The sequence below is a fragment of the Hippopotamus amphibius genome, chromosome 5, assembly GCF_030028045.1.
Source record: "Hippopotamus amphibius kiboko isolate mHipAmp2 chromosome 5, mHipAmp2.hap2, whole genome shotgun sequence".
NCBI classification, from domain to species: Eukaryota; Metazoa; Chordata; class Mammalia; order Artiodactyla; family Hippopotamidae; genus Hippopotamus; species Hippopotamus amphibius.
In genome coordinates this window covers 26,879,790-26,892,889 of record NC_080190.1, presented here as the reverse complement: position 1 = coordinate 26,892,889, position 13,100 = coordinate 26,879,790, and the positions used below count along the sequence as shown (strand labels likewise).

General features: G+C 58.7%; 1 protein-coding gene across 8 annotated transcripts in view; it reads right to left on the bottom strand.

The window, feature by feature from the left end:
• SH3PXD2A (SH3 and PX domains 2A) overlaps positions 1-13,100 on the bottom strand; it is a 240,117-nt gene that overhangs the window by 15,476 nt on the left and 211,541 nt on the right. For 6 of the 8 annotated variants that reach the window (XR_009053830.1, XM_057735797.1, XM_057735792.1 and 3 more), the window contains 3 exons: positions 10,553-10,666; positions 6,177-6,260; positions 1,174-1,291 (listed from right to left, as the gene is read on the bottom strand). Coding sequence is in view for 7 of the 8 variants with exons in the window: in XM_057735797.1 (XP_057591780.1) it covers positions 1,174-1,291; positions 6,177-6,260; positions 10,553-10,666 (316 nt within the window). In the remaining variant the exon portion in view is untranslated. The remainder of the gene's footprint in view (positions 1-1,173; positions 1,292-6,176; positions 6,261-10,552; positions 10,667-13,100) is intronic. The other 2 variants (XM_057735798.1, XM_057735794.1) reach the window with 1 other exon arrangement.

Here is a 13,100-nt window from a genome sequence, read left to right as displayed (position 1 = left end):
GGGCCAGAAAGGGACACCTCAGCCCCTTGACTGGTGTGCCCTGGGCCGGGGGCAGAGGCAGCTACGTCCTGGCAGGTCACACAAAGGTTTAATCCCACGTGGCCAATGACCTTCATCCTACCCATCAGCAGAGACCGGTCCCAACAGCACGCGCTGTGCCGTGTTCTGAGCAACTGTCCTGGGAGTGCCCCCACCGCCTCGGCCATCTGTGCCCTCGGCGGGAGAGAGCTCAGAATACGCATCCTGCCCACAGTGGGTCTGGGGCTTCCAGGTGTGGTGGGCTGGAGACGCGGTCCCCATAGCCCAGGACAGGGACTATCTCTGTCATGCGGGTTACAGGCAGAGACGAGAAACTGGGCAAACTCATCACAGCTGAGCTGCTTCTGAAGGACCCAAAAATATTTCCTGGGAGCAAGCCCCCCTGGCGGGGGTGGGGGAGGGGGTACTGGTTGGCTTGGGACCCCAGGGCAGAGGGTCCTGGATGGCGGGGGTAGGAATTGGTAGGGGAGAGGTGAGCAAAGCCCTCGGGGTTTAGCTGGCTTCCAGGAGTGTCAGGAAGCTCCCCACTCCTGTACTCACACCCCGAGATGGATTTCTCAGCGGGGAAGGGCAGAGCAAGAGGCCTCTGAACTAGGCCTGGGCTCAGGCCTCCTTTCTGCCCCAGCTCTCTCAGCCACGGAGCCAGCCCTGCGGAGTGGAACAGCCTGGGCCAGAGACTGCATCTGAGGCCCCCAGCGCCGAGCCGTGCGTAGCAGGGGCCGCCTCCCGGGGCCTCGGCAAGGCCCGTGGATGTCAGTGCTCCAGGCGGCCCGAGCTGCAGAGCATGCCAGGCAGCCAGGGCTGGACACAGAAAAGCAAATTCAGATGTGCTGGACCCTCTTGGCAGATGCAAAGGATGGGATTGCCCCACTGCCTGCAAGGCAAGCCAGGGCCCCCGTGCCCTGCTGGCTGTGGCTCCGGCTCTGCTTTGTGTGTCCCGGGAGGGAACCTGCAGGATGAGCAGGGCTCTCTGCTAGAGCTGCTCAGCCGCGCGGAGCTGGGGCAGCCACGCCAGGCCGCGGGTGCACAGCTGCTGCCAGGATCTACCTGCCAGCTGCTGCCCCCTGCCGCTCTGCTGCCCAGGACCGGCTTGGGGGCCAGGGTGGCACCTTGCTCCTCTGCTGGGGCTCCTACCTGATGTACCACCAGCCCTCCAAATTCTTCCGGATCACCTCCACGGTGACGCCCTTCTCAAAGCCAATCTCGTCCTTGCTCTGGCTGGTGTAAGGCTGCACGGTGACGTACTTCTCCTCTGTGGGTGGTGGGTGAAGCAAGAAAGCATGCTTATTTGAGGATGGGGTACAGGTCCTTTTTCCTGTCTCTTTCTCCCCCTGGCCTGGCCTCCCTTTGTTGGTGGCCACGGTGTACTGGGTCAGCCTCTGGCTTTTCCAGGAAAGGGGAGAGAAGGGACCAGGCCTCATGGCCACACCCTGCATGTGCCAAAGCTGGCCAGGGCCCCAGGTGGCCCTGCAAGCCTCAGGCCGCACACAGCTGGCTCTCCCAGCCTCCCAGTCCCATAACCGCAGCCAGGCTGCTGGGGCCTGGAGTCCTCAGGGCCCCAGAAACTCCCTGGGCTGAAGGCAGGGCCATGAGGAACCTGGCCCTCATGGGGCCTGAGTCAGGGAGTCGGGTGTCCCCTCAGTGTCTGGAGGCCCCACGGAAAGCCCTCTCCTCCCCAAATGTGCCAAGCATCTACCTGAGCCCCAGGCCACTCTCCTAGCCTGTTTCCCACCTCGAGCCCTTACACTCCTCCTCTGTCCGACCTTCTGACAGCCCCGGGGGCACCTCCCTGACCACTCATCTCATCACCTGATCACATAGCTTCCCCAAGGGGCCTCTATGGGCGTGGTTACGTGTGCCGTTAAGGGTCCTGTGGCCAAACGAGCAGGGCAATGCTCAGTGCAGCACAAGCAGGGAGGGGCCCTGAGCGGGCTGAGTTGCCCACACAGCTCGGCAGAACCCCTCTGGGAGCTGCCCGCCCTGGTCGCACAGTAAGACTGCAGGCCTGTCCCGGGCTCCCCGGGCACTGGGAGAGGCACCTTGGGCTGCTGAGAAGGAGCGTGGGGTGCAGGTGCGGGGAAGCTGGGTGCTGCGCGTCTTCCTGGATCCCTGGGGCCTCTCTCCGGGCAGGCACCCTGTGCCTCTGCAGGAGTTCTTGCTCAGGCTTGCTGTCTGCTGGGGACAGGCAGACCCACAGCTGGCCAGCCGCAGACAACCCCCCCCCCCCTTTTGGGAGGGTCACGCTGAACCTGCGCTGTCCTCTCGGGCCTGGATCCTCCCTGGGGGGGTGCGGAGACAGTGCCTGGCGCATAGTAGGCGCTCCAAAGGGACCATGGCATACACTGATGAGGAGAAAGGTGCGCCGAGCCAGGGCACTGAGTGGGAGACTGAGCTCAAAACAGCAGGATGCTGGCACAGGACAGCTGGCCCTGAGACGGCTGCTCCCCACCCCCTCAGCTGGACCCTGATGGGCAGCCTGCGGAGCCTCTGCCACCGCCACACCCTGCTCAGGAGGGCCATCTCTTCCTTCTTTAGATTATCGGGGTCTTGCCTGTGGCCCTGTCCTGGAGGGAGACAGCAGCTCCCTTTGGGATTGAGGCAGCTGCTCCGCCAGGCTGTGAGGACAGCACCGGCGGGACGCTGGCCGCATCTGAAAGGCTGCCAAAGGGCAAAAGGTAGGGGATCCCCCACGGGAGCCTCTACAGTCCGCGTGCTCTTCTCAACGGCAAGCCTTTCTCAGCATCAACTCACTCCTGGAAGCTTTCAGATTCCAATCCCGCCGTGCTGGGGAGAGCCGCCAGGCCCGCCTGAGAACCTGGTCCGGCCAGATTCTGACGGGGGCCTTTGAGAAGTTCCGTGTTCTACACTCCAGCCCCCTGCGCTCCCGCCTCTTCCTGGTCTCGTTCCATTTTCCAGTGGGACACTGTAAATCCTGGCCCAGGCGGGGGCCAGAGGGGCAGCGCCAGGCCCCAGGGAGCTGAGGTTGGGGTGAACCGAGGCTCCACATTTTGCCTTTGCTCAGTTGGGCTATTTTTAAAAGCCTGTGGTTCACGCAGGAAGCCATCATTAAAGTTTTCCTAGGCAAAGTTGCTTTTGCAAAAAAAAAAAAAAATTACAGCCCTTCTCCTGGGCAGATCAGAGGAGCACTGCCCTGCTGCACGGCAAAGGACAGGACCTAGACCATGGCGTGTGGGCCCCAGCTTCAGCCTCCGCAGCCCCCAGCGTGCGTGCTGAGGACAGAGCCCCGAGGGCCTGTAAGCATCCTGCTTTCCCCTGCCCCTCCTGGTGGGCAGAACCAGGGATGTCAGTTTTACCCAGGAGAGCTGAGCTGCTCCTGCACAAAGCCCTCCTCATGGTGGCCCTGGGGCTGACGTGAACACAGACGTCTGGGAGTTTAGGCTCCCAGGAAGAGATGTGGCTGGCGCGGAGGCGGGTCCTGCCCCATCACTGTAGGTTCCAGGAGAGAAGAATTCAGAGCCCTGGTCCCAGGCAGGGCAACTCTTCCGACGGGCCTGTGTGGGGGCTCAGTTTTCCGCCACATTTGGCTTGAATGACGAAGGTGTGGGTTACCTCTGTGCGGACACGTGCCCCGTGGGTCTCAGCTCCCTACGCGCAGGTTTCCCCGAGGGAAAGCAGAGGCAGCCCCTCTACTGAACAGGGGCCACACACCCCACCTGAGGGGGCTAGACAGGAGGAAGCCCAGACTGATGGAAATGACCTCGGTGGGGGTGCAGGGGGCTGAGTCATTTGTGTTGGCTCTGGTCTCTAGAAGAGATGTCCCATAGCAATCAAGTTGAGGGAAAGGGCCTGGGAGTTCTGAGTGGGGCACCCCTGGGCTTCTGGGAAGCGTTGAGGCCGTGGTCCCTCCGAGGTACCATCAAAGGACGGTTGCCACCTCGCTCCAGGGAGGGCTGGCCAGGCCGCCCACGGGGCGGGTAGGTGGCTGGGGGGAGGTGGTGGACAGGCCTGTTCTGGGTTTGGAGGCAGGGGCTGGAGGGCCCTGCAGTTTCCAAACCACAGACGCCTCCTCTTTCCAAACACTTTCCCCTCCGTCAGCAGTCTCCCTGGCTCCCCTCCCGGCCCCACAACTTACCCAGCCCCACTGCAAGAGGCCCTTTGATTCCAAAGGCCTGGTTGGCTGCAGGACGGGGGGAGTGGAGGCCCCGGGGAAGCACGGCTTCTCTCTTGTCTAGTTATATATGACCCACTGCCTGCTCCCCCCCGTGTCAACTCGGCTGTTTGCAGCAAAGCTTCTCCCGGCCAACTTTCTGCAAATTTTTCTTGGCTGCCTGATTCAACGTAGCCCTAATGTAACTTAGGGCTAAGACTGGGAAATGATGTTGTTTAGGTCTCTTATTGAAGAGAGAGAGAGAAGTTGTGGGCCTGCATTTCCTTACATATTTGCATATGTATGGGTGGCCATAGAATTATGCATTTAGTTGGGTATTTGTGTCTACTTACATCACTGTATGCTTATAATTGTGAATACACTGCCGATGTACATGCGGTATGAGTTCACGTTTATGAGATCACATATGAAGCTATACGTGTCCTGGTGGGGTAGCTGCAGAGGTGTGCCTATGATGTGGTTGTGTGGATAATGCATCTGTGACTGTGTAAATAATGCAAATGTGGAGTGGTCTACATGAGATTGCATAAGAGTACGGTGAGCGGCTGTGTGCATGGGACGGCAGGTGTGCAGCTGGATGGGACAGTGTACCACAGCCATGCTGTGGCCCTCAGGGTTCTGTGCTGGTGGTGTCTGTGAGTCCACGTGGTTGTGAAGACAGAGGTGTGTTTGGGGTTCAGTGTGCGAAGCAGATGCGGGAGGGGATGGGGGCAGGCCAAACCTTCCTCTCTGCTCTTTTTCCTGGCCAGTGTCCCATTCTCCTTTGCTGCCAAGGCTCAGGGCTGTGTCCCAGCCTGGCCCCCCGGCAATGCTGCCGCACCCTTCTTACCTCTAGGGTGCCTCTGCTTCACATTCAGCCTGTTCTTTCTGCGTCCACGACTTGGCCCCCTGCCCTGTGCCAGCACCCAGGGTCCAATCCATGCTCCACCCTCAGGACAAGCTGGGCTCCTTGCAGCCAGTGCTCTGAGCCCGATGCTGAGCCAGCCACAGGTGGTGGTTACCCCAGGGTCTAGGCTTGCTGCTACCTGGGGCTTGCGGCAGATACCAACACAGGGCCTCATAGTTGTTCAGAACAAGCTTTGGGGGTGGCGTGTGAGTCATGGGGCATCCCTGCTATTTGGGAAAAGCCAGTGCTTATTATATACCCCTCCAGCTGTGCCGTCACTGTCCAGAACACACACCCTCCACTCTCCTTGAGGCAGGAGAAATGGGCCACCCACTAGCCTCAGGGTTCTGGAGATGTTTAGAGGTTTGCTCAGAGGCCCACCCCTAATTTCCCTACCTCCTAAGCTCCTGAATGTTGGAAAGGCCCTGGATGGGCAAACATCTTGGTTCCCAATCAGCCTGTGTGGCAGGTCGGGGGCCTCCCTGGCATCATCTTGGTTAGGCTCAAGTCCCGACGGCCAGTGCTGAGGATGCGGGAGCCCCTGGCTGGACCAGACCCCAGCATCAAAGCTTATTGGGGCTGTGCCCGGGGGCCAGGCTGGGTCTAGATATTGCTCCTCCTCTAGGTTCCCTGGAGCTGGCAGAACGGGGAGGTTATGGGCTGCTTCTTCTTTCTACTCAGTCCCTACGTAATTGCTAGCATAGCTCTGGCCAAGGGAACCCCTTCTCAGAGGAAGGAGGCAATGAAGGGCAGGGGTGAGGGGCACAGCCCAGGCAGAAACTCAGACACACTCAGTTCTGTCAAACTACAGCTTCAGGGCAGATGTGGCCTTTCTTAGAGTCCAGCTGCCCCCACAATCCTGTGCGAAGTCCCATGACCCCTGCCCCTAGGATGCTGGCCAAAGACAGAGCCGCCTCCATTGTCACCCCGATTCCCAAGCAGCCCCTGTGCCCCCCGCTTTCTCCTCCCCCCAGCTAGAGTAGGTGAGAGGAAAGTCTGGCTGGCAAATCTGGGTAAGGAGGCCACGGTGCAGAGGAGCAGGGCCCGGAAAGGAGGAGAAGTGTTAGTGAAAGAGAGAGCGGCAGCAGCTGTGGGTGAGGAGAAGCTGGCTCCCACAGTCACCTCGGCTGTGCTGCCTGTTGACCATCCCGCCCAGGGTCCACCGGCGATCCAGGCGCCGCAGATGGGCCTTGCGTCTCTTGGACACTGGTATGGGAGATGGCGATGGAACACGCGGCCGACGGGAACCGGCGGAGAGAACGGAGATGAGGATGAGATGGGATGGGATGGGCGGGGAAGGGATGGAGGGAGGGGAGGTTCGCACCCCCAGGTCTTCAGTGCCTGGATGGAGCCTCAGCGGCGCACGCCCGCTGGATGGGTGCAGATCTGACCCGTGACGTCGCTGGCAGGTGGGGAACAACTCAACCAAAGCCAACCTGCACGGGTTCTGCCCCTGCGCCTGGGAGGGGCTAAGAGTTTAGAATCCCAGCACCTGAGAGGGGGAAGAGGGTCCTTGGCTCCAACCCAGTGCAAGGATGACCCTCAGTTTCAGCCCCAGGGGGAGAACACGGCTCCCACCATCGCTAGGCAGTGACAGTTCCCAGGAGGGCACGCCCCCACCTCCACCAGGGCCCACATCCATCTCTCCCCCCACCCCCCACTCACTCAGCACGTCCTGCTTGTGAACCTGCCACAACAAGCCAGGCACCACGTGTGGAAGAATAAGTGTGCCCAGGAGAGACTTGGGGTCTCTTCCTTGGGGGGCTTATAACTCTCACCACCCTGGGTTGGTTTACGTCTTTGCCTTTACAGTCAGGCCCAAAGGATCAAGTCTGTAGAGGGCGACGTCTCTGTATCTCTGCGTCCCCGGGTCCTGGCACGTGGCTGATCCCTCAGAAATGTCACTGAGCGAAGCGCACGTGGAAGGGTGCCAGGGGCCTCGGATTTCTGATAACGGAGGACCTGCCTCCCAGCTTCTCGGTGCTCCACACCCCTTTCACCCGCACAGGTCGTCGGGCTGCTGTGGACCAGCTCCACAGGGCCCCTGCCCTTCTTTGGGATGCCCAGGTGGCACAGCGGCCCCCACCTCCTGGTACTGCAGCAGGAGGCTGCCAGGCTGCCCAGGGCTGGGTGACGGAGGCCAGAACTTAAGAGTCAAACTGTCCGGACACACCCGAGCCACACCCCACCAAGGCCTCCTGGGAAGCACTTGACTTTCTGGAGGGAGGAGAGTAGCCTGTCTGACCTGCCTCTTGTAAGCAGGAGGCCTGGACAAAAGGTTAGGGGTATGGATTCAGTCCAGGCTGCACTGCCAGCTTACTATGTTACCCTGGGCAGGCTGCCCTCCCTCCCTCAGCCTCTGTTTCTTCATCTGTCTTTGGGGTTGATACCACCTGCCCTGGCGTGAAACGAGACAGGGACTGAACGGGCTCTATGGAATGAGATGAGGTCCCGTGTGAGGCCAGACCGGGAGGATCCCGGACAGCGGACCTCCCAGGGGCTGTGTCCACCTGGCTTCTCTGTGGGCAGAGGGGCTCCACTCCAGCTGATGCCCAGCTTGGGGCCACCTTAACAATAAGTGACATTTACCCAATTTAAACCAGGTACCAGGACCATCTCACTGGAGCCTCACAAAAAAGCCTCATGTAGTCAGCACTCTCCTCATTCTAGAAATGGGACGCCAGAGGCACTGGGATGTTCAGGAACCCTCTGAGTCACACACCTGAGCATCGAGGCGGCACACGAATCCACGCAGTCTGGCTCCAGAGCCCAGACTCTAGAACCCTGTGCCCTTTAGATGCCAACAGCGGAGAAGGCCAGTGCCAGCCCAGGAGGAAGGCAGGTCATCGCCAGTGGCTGCAGGGACACGGGCATGGGCAGAGACACAGGTTCCAGTCTTGCCTCTGCCACTCACTGACCTGGAGGCTCCGTGGAAGTGACAGCCCTCCAGGCCTCCACTCCCTCACCCCTGACAGGTGGCAGAGGGGATGGCTCACTGAGTGCCCGGCCAGCCTCGGGCCTGGACCCTCCTCATCAGCAGTGGACAAGAGGGTCTCAGCCTCCACCTCAGCCCTCCTACCCGCTACTGATAACAGTTCTGCATTCCCCACAGCACACCTGGCTTCAGGAGGAACATGAACATAGGACAGAATGTCTGATAACAGACATAAACTGAAACAGCCAATGGTCTCTTTTCTTTCCGAAGCAATGGAACATGAGCTCTTAGGGAAGCTTTGATGGGATGAAGGTTTCCAATTTCTGTCTATAGCGCTCAGGGGACCCACAAGGGGATGGCAACCGGGCTAGGGTAGAGATGGCCAGAGAGGGGATCACAGTGCGCTGATCTCTAGCCGCGTGGCTGCTGGTACAGAGACGGGTGGACCCACCACAGCTGCTGGGCCTTGGGCTGGGGTCCTGAGCCCTGAGCCCTCAATAGAGCTGCAGGGAGACGCCCACGGTGTATGATGGAGTTCACAGCGGCCCAAATGTTGCCAGGGGTATGGGCACACAGGTCCTATCAAGGCATGCAGAGGAACCTATTATCAGGAGGGTCACCCTGAGGATACACGTGTATATGTGCACACGCGTGTGTGCGCGCAAGCACACACAACACCCACACCCTCTGAATGCAGAACCTGCCCTGGCTGCCTGATTCTCACTCCACTGAGGTCCAATTCTCTACAACCTGCTACTGCCTGTCCTGTGCAAAACACCCAATCTCTCTTCAAACCAGCCTGGCATCAAGTGCCCATGCACCTCTCAGGCTCTTTCCTGCCCTGGACGTTTCTGCCCACTCTTGGTGTCCTGGTCCTCCAGCATCTACCCAACATCTCTGCTGACTCTCTTGGCATCGCCTCTGCAGGCGGGGCTCCAATTACACACACACACACACACACACACACACACACACGCCCTCCTGGAACTGCTCACAAGCAAAATGCCGCACGGAGCAGCCTGCAGCATGGCGGGAAGGCCACCAGCAGAGGAAGCTGACCAGGGCTCAAGCCTTATGAGGACGAACACATATCTAAATATCTTGAAGCCTCAGTTCCTACGTATGGAAAATGGAGATGGTAACAGAGCCCTCCCAGGGTGGTGAGGGCATTTCAAGTACCAGGCTGGACCCTGGGGGTGAGTGAGACCTCCGTACACTCTAGGCATCGGTATTTCTGAAAAGCCCTGGGATCCCCCCAGCATGTGGAACTGGATAGGAGGTGAGGCCTGGTGACTGCAGACAAAACAGACCATACCTGGCTCAGGGGCTACAACCTTGCACCGCTACAGAGGTGTGATGGAACCAGAGATGAGATGGGGTCAGGCCCAGCCCCAGAGCTCGCGGAGCAGCCAGGAGAGACCGAGCACCTGGCTTGAGGGTGCCAGCCCTTCCTGGTGGGGCCTGGTCGCTGGAAACCTGTCACTAGGCAGACACGCACTGCAGGGGCTGCAGCGCTGGTTAAGGGACTGAAATACAGGATTCACACGGGAGGAAGGGTGCGGCTCCAACTGCCTGCCGAGTAACCGACATTTAGGGGAAGGATGAAGGAGGAGCTGGCGCTCGGCAGGCTGCTTTTTTTGGCCTGGGCAGTGTGGAGTGGGGGTGGGGCAGCGGCCAGCCGGGAGGTGGCCTGAGCCCCGGGTGGCAGGCATGGATCCCCCTGGCTCTCAGATGTGCCCATTTGGATGATCCCCACTGACCGTTAGGGCACGCGTTCCTACGGCCAGAATAAGGGAGGTTTGGAAGCCACTAGGAGCAGGCAGCCGGGAACGGGGTGGCTCAGATTCGCTGGGCTCTGGCAGCCGGCTCTGGGGAATACCCAAGTCCATGGATAGGCTGACCAGCCCTGTGCTGGCTGGGGTTAGGAGGAGGAGCAGGCTCTTTGAAATGCACTGGAGAAAACCCCAGAAAAACCTCACCAGGCCAGAGCTAATAGAGAGGCTGATGGTACAGGGGCTGGAGCCACCCCTGGGTTCCTGCAACACTGGGAAATGGCTCACAGACCTGCCCTCCATGTCTGCACCCTGCACTGGGAGAACGGGCACCTGGAAGAGAGGCCTCTGAGCAGACTGTGCACACCAGGAGGTTGCACGCACAAAGCCCCTTTGGGGTCGTCCCTGCGGCAGAGAGCACAGGGCGGGGCGAGGGAGGCAAAGGTGGATCTCTGTGGGGACCCCCAGAGAACCTAGGGCTTCTGCAGGAGGCGGAGAGGGAGCTTCAGGGACCGGCCCTAAGACCATCCTCCCCACTCTCTGCCCCAAAGTTGCCGAAGCCAGAGATCCACATCCCCAGGGAATCTACCCTCCCATTTCAGCCCCACGTGGGGCCGGTAAGGGCAGACCTGGGATAGGAGGTAAGATTGTGGGTTGGCCTCGGTGAGATGGGATCCCGGGGGAAGCAGGGGGAACATGACCCAAGTCATTTTAGAGTTTCTGATGGTCTTCGGGAGAAGCGTGAGAAAGCTGCATCGTCATCCCGACCCCTTGAACCTTCAGGTGCTTACCTTCCCCAGTCTTGGAGGTGTTGATATCTGAGTCGTCCCGAGTACCATTCTGGGCCTCCAGGTAGGTGGCAGGGACCCAGCCCTGCTCCTCAGAGGTGCTCACAAACCACCAGCCTGCGGTGGGGACAAGACAGCAGCATGAGAGCCCAGCAGATGGCGGGGGGGGGGGGGGGGGGGGGGGCAGGATAAGGAGGGAAGGAGCAGCTGGAGGGGAGGGCACAGAGCCACACGGCCTGGGCGCCGGGCAAACGTCTCGCCCACGTTCAGCCTCTGGGAGCCCAGGCTCCTCGCTGAGAAATAAGAGACCAACACGCTCCCCAAGGAGAGGGCCTGATGGACCTCAATCCACTCACACAGACGTTTGATTAAAAAAACCCTGAAAATGAAATTGACACAATGATATGCCCGACACATGAAAGTCACCTTACAGGAAACGTCAAGGGAGCTCCAGCCACACACGGAGATCGTGTAGGGTCTTTCAAGCCCACTAGGACCACCGGTGTGACCTGGAGTTTGACCACTTTCTCTGCTCTGAAAGGCACCTGGAGGTAAAGGCCTCACAGATACCTTCTAATGGTTACTGCTACTGCTTCAGTGGCATTTTCACATCGGTGCTACTCACAGCTGCCCTTCAGTGTGTTGACAACTCAATCACAGTAAGTAGGCACTGCACCCACAAGTGACCCTTGACGGTCGTGGCCAAATGATAACGGCTCATTCATTCTTTCCCGTTTGCTGGCTCGTTCATTCATCATTCAAACAAACGCTGTGCAAAGTACTCCAAACTCTGCAGCCTTGGGACTCCACCAACTGCCTTCGGTTCCTTCACGAGAGCCCGTCTCTGCCTCCCTCCTGTTCTGATCCTTCTCTGCCTCCAAAGCCCTTTGGCACCGATTCTCTTTTCCGTCCACAACAGAGCTCAGCATTTCCGAATGTGGACTGCAGCCTGTCAAGAGACCCCAGGGCTCCTCCCTGGGCAGCACTGGGGCCCCATCACTGCCCACAGCAGTGAGTGACTGTTCGAGGAGGGGCACATGGGGACCTCCCGGCGCTCCCAGCTGGGCTTAGCACTGGGAAGTGGAGGAGGCTGCCTGGGGGCTGCTGTGACAATGGAGAGGGACAGAGGACAAAGGTCCCACCACTGCACAGGACCTCAGCACTCAGGGTCCTCACCTAGGTATTCAACTTCCAATGCCCCATGTCACAGGCCTGGGATAGCAAACAGCCTGTGGTCTAGTCTCGAATGCCCACCGCACCCCACCCTTTCCAGGAAGTTCCACAACACTCTACATGCAGCTCTGCAAAACCTATGAAACGCCATGACAACTGCATGACACCATAATGTTAGATACATGTCCTTATACGTTTGTCCACACCCAAAGAATGTCTAGCAGCAAGAGTGAGCCCTACTGTCAACTAGGGACTCTGGGTGACTAGGAGTGTCCACGTCGGTTCATCAGTGGTAACAAAGGTACCACTCTGGGTGGGGGATGTTGGTGATGCGGGAGGTGTATATGGGATGCCTCTGTACCTTCCACTCCATTTCCCTGGGAACTTAAACTCCTCTTAAAAAACCAAAGGAGGTTACGAAAAACTAATACAAAGTAGTACGTATTAAATAGGTAATCAGCAAGGACCTACCTACAACAAGAAGGTCTATCAATACTCTGTAAAGGGGAGTGGAGGGAGGGAGGGAATACGGGGATATGTGTATAAAAACAGATGATTGAACTTGGTGTACCCCCCCAAAAATAAAAAAAGATAATAATAATAAATACTCTGTAACAACCTCTGTGGGAAAAGAATCCAAAGATGAATAGATATGCCTATATGTATACATGAAAAAAGCCTCTGTACCCCTACAACCCACACACATTTTATATCAATCTTTTCCTAATAAAAATAGAAACTCTTTGAATAAGAAAAGCAGGGAAAAAAGAAATTAAAAAAAAATTAAAAAAACCAAAGTGTTAAAAAAAAAAAGGAAGAAGAAAAGAAAAGAAAAAGTTTCAGACAAGGGTCTGGACTCCTGCGGTCTAGCCCTTAGCTGGGTCACCGTCCCTCTGGAACTTGGGGTGGATGCCTTCGTTCCCTCCCTTTGCCAGATTCAGGTCAATTCCCTTGTCCTTCCCCGACATGGGATGGGTGGGGGCCACCTTTGCAACAGCCACAGCCACGTGCACGCTCTGGGCCTACCCGCCTGGGGCAGCACCGCCGTCCTCCCTAAAGCCCAGGCCACATCAGTGCGGTCGCTCGGGAGGCTGTGTGTGGCGGAGAGACCCCAAAGAAGCCAGAGGCATGGACTTGCAGGGGTCTCTGCCTGGGATGTCTCCTCCCCTTCTCTCAGGCTCTGGGGGAACATTCTCAGGAACCTCAACAGTCCCTGCCAAGAGGCTCCAGGCCCAGTATTCTTCCACAGAGCCTGACTGGAGGTCACGGGACAGAGCTCCCCACCTCAGAGAGGTTCCTGCCCTGCGGCTCTGCCTCGACCACAGAAGTGGGCACACCTGGCCAACTGTGTTCTGACTGGTCTGTCACCCCCGCCCCC